This window comes from Notolepis coatsorum (genome assembly GCF_963971535.1).
Source record: "Notolepis coatsorum genome assembly, chromosome: 6".
NCBI lineage: Eukaryota > Metazoa > Chordata > Actinopteri > Aulopiformes > Paralepididae > Notolepis > Notolepis coatsorum.
Window position 1 is genome coordinate 179,592,676 of NC_140170.1, and position 1,358 is coordinate 179,594,033.

Sequence of the window (1,358 nt, forward strand, 5' to 3'; positions counted from 1 at the left end):
AGACGAGATCGCAAAGCTTTTGCGTTTCTAGGAATTCCACCCTGGAATTAGTCTCACTTTTTTGCGGTTTCACGCCGTAAAAACGCAGTTTCCGTATAAACGAAAGGCACATCAGCAAAAATATTTTTGCGGATTCACCTGCTAGCGTTTCCGTCTAAACGGGGCCTCAGTAGCAATGCAATGAGCCACATGAAGTTAATAAAGACAGCTTCATGGGCCAAAACCAAATGTAGGGATCTGAGGTTTTTAATCAGAGCAAACATGGAAGAATGACACAGATTAACAGATGAGAATAGGTGGTAATTCAGTCATGTACTTGACTGACACGGTTCCCAGAGGAACACTGGTATACTTCAGAAAAGGGGCCTGTCTGCTACAGGAACAATTCAGAAGAATCAAATTAGAAGTTTTCTTTTCTTCATTGTCACACACACTTTTGGCCAGTGAAAAGACAATGTGAATGTGGATGCAATTTTCATAATTTAAAAATAATCCTATGATTCTTATTGTTCTACGATCAATGAAGTCCGGTGGTGCACTACAGTGCACATTTTGTAAAATATGAATAGAGTTAAGTAAAAAAAATATATATATATATATTATGTTAAATGTTTAAAGTAATAAAGTGACAACACTTTTCCCCCTGGGTCTCAGGATGATGCATTGTATTGGGAAAACAACACTTCCTCAAAACATGTTCAGACGTAAACCTCAAACCCTCCCTCCACATTTGTCCCTGCGCGCTTCTTGGTCTCAACCACGTCCTCAGAGAGGGTTCAAAGAAGCAGGCGGTTGGCCAACTGCTACATTCGTTTGTTACCTTACATACGTTACAATGAGTGGAAGAGGAAAGGGAGGTAAGGGACTTGGTAAAGGAGGCGCTAAGCGTCACCGCAAAGTGCTTCGTGACAACATCCAGGGAATCACCAAACCCGCCATCCGTCGTCTGGCTCGTCGTGGCGGAGTGAAGCGTATCTCCGGTCTAATCTACGAGGAGACTCGTGGTGTTCTCAAGGTCTTCCTGGAGAACGTGATCCGTGATGCTGTCACTTACACCGAACACGCCAAGAGGAAGACTGTCACAGCCATGGATGTGGTCTATGCTCTGAAGAGACAGGGACGCACTCTGTACGGCTTCGGCGGCTAGACTTCTATTCAAGCCTAACTATCCAAAACCCAAAGGCTCTTTTCAGAGCCACCCACATTGTCACTGAATGAGCACACTCTACATACGTGTATTTGTGAACAGTATTAAACTGAGTTGTCTCGGGCATAGCACCATTTGTTGATTTAGCATTTAATTTAATCCAGACACTGATGCAATTCCTACGCTTCCTGACGTTGCTAGGTAATTCCTG

The 1,358-nt window shown here is 43.4% G+C and overlaps 1 protein-coding gene across 1 annotated transcript; it reads left to right on the forward strand.

Moving 5' to 3' along the window:
• Window positions 1–835: 835 nt before the first annotated feature.
• Window positions 836–1,147, forward strand: LOC311231063 (histone H4; the record flags this gene model as incomplete). The annotated part of the gene is made up of 1 exon (XM_084317533.1): window positions 836–1,147. The coding sequence occupies one exon, from the start codon at window positions 836–838 to the stop codon at window positions 1,145–1,147; it is 312 nt and encodes a 103-aa protein (XP_084173659.1).
• Between the last annotated feature and the right edge of the window lie 211 nt (window positions 1,148–1,358).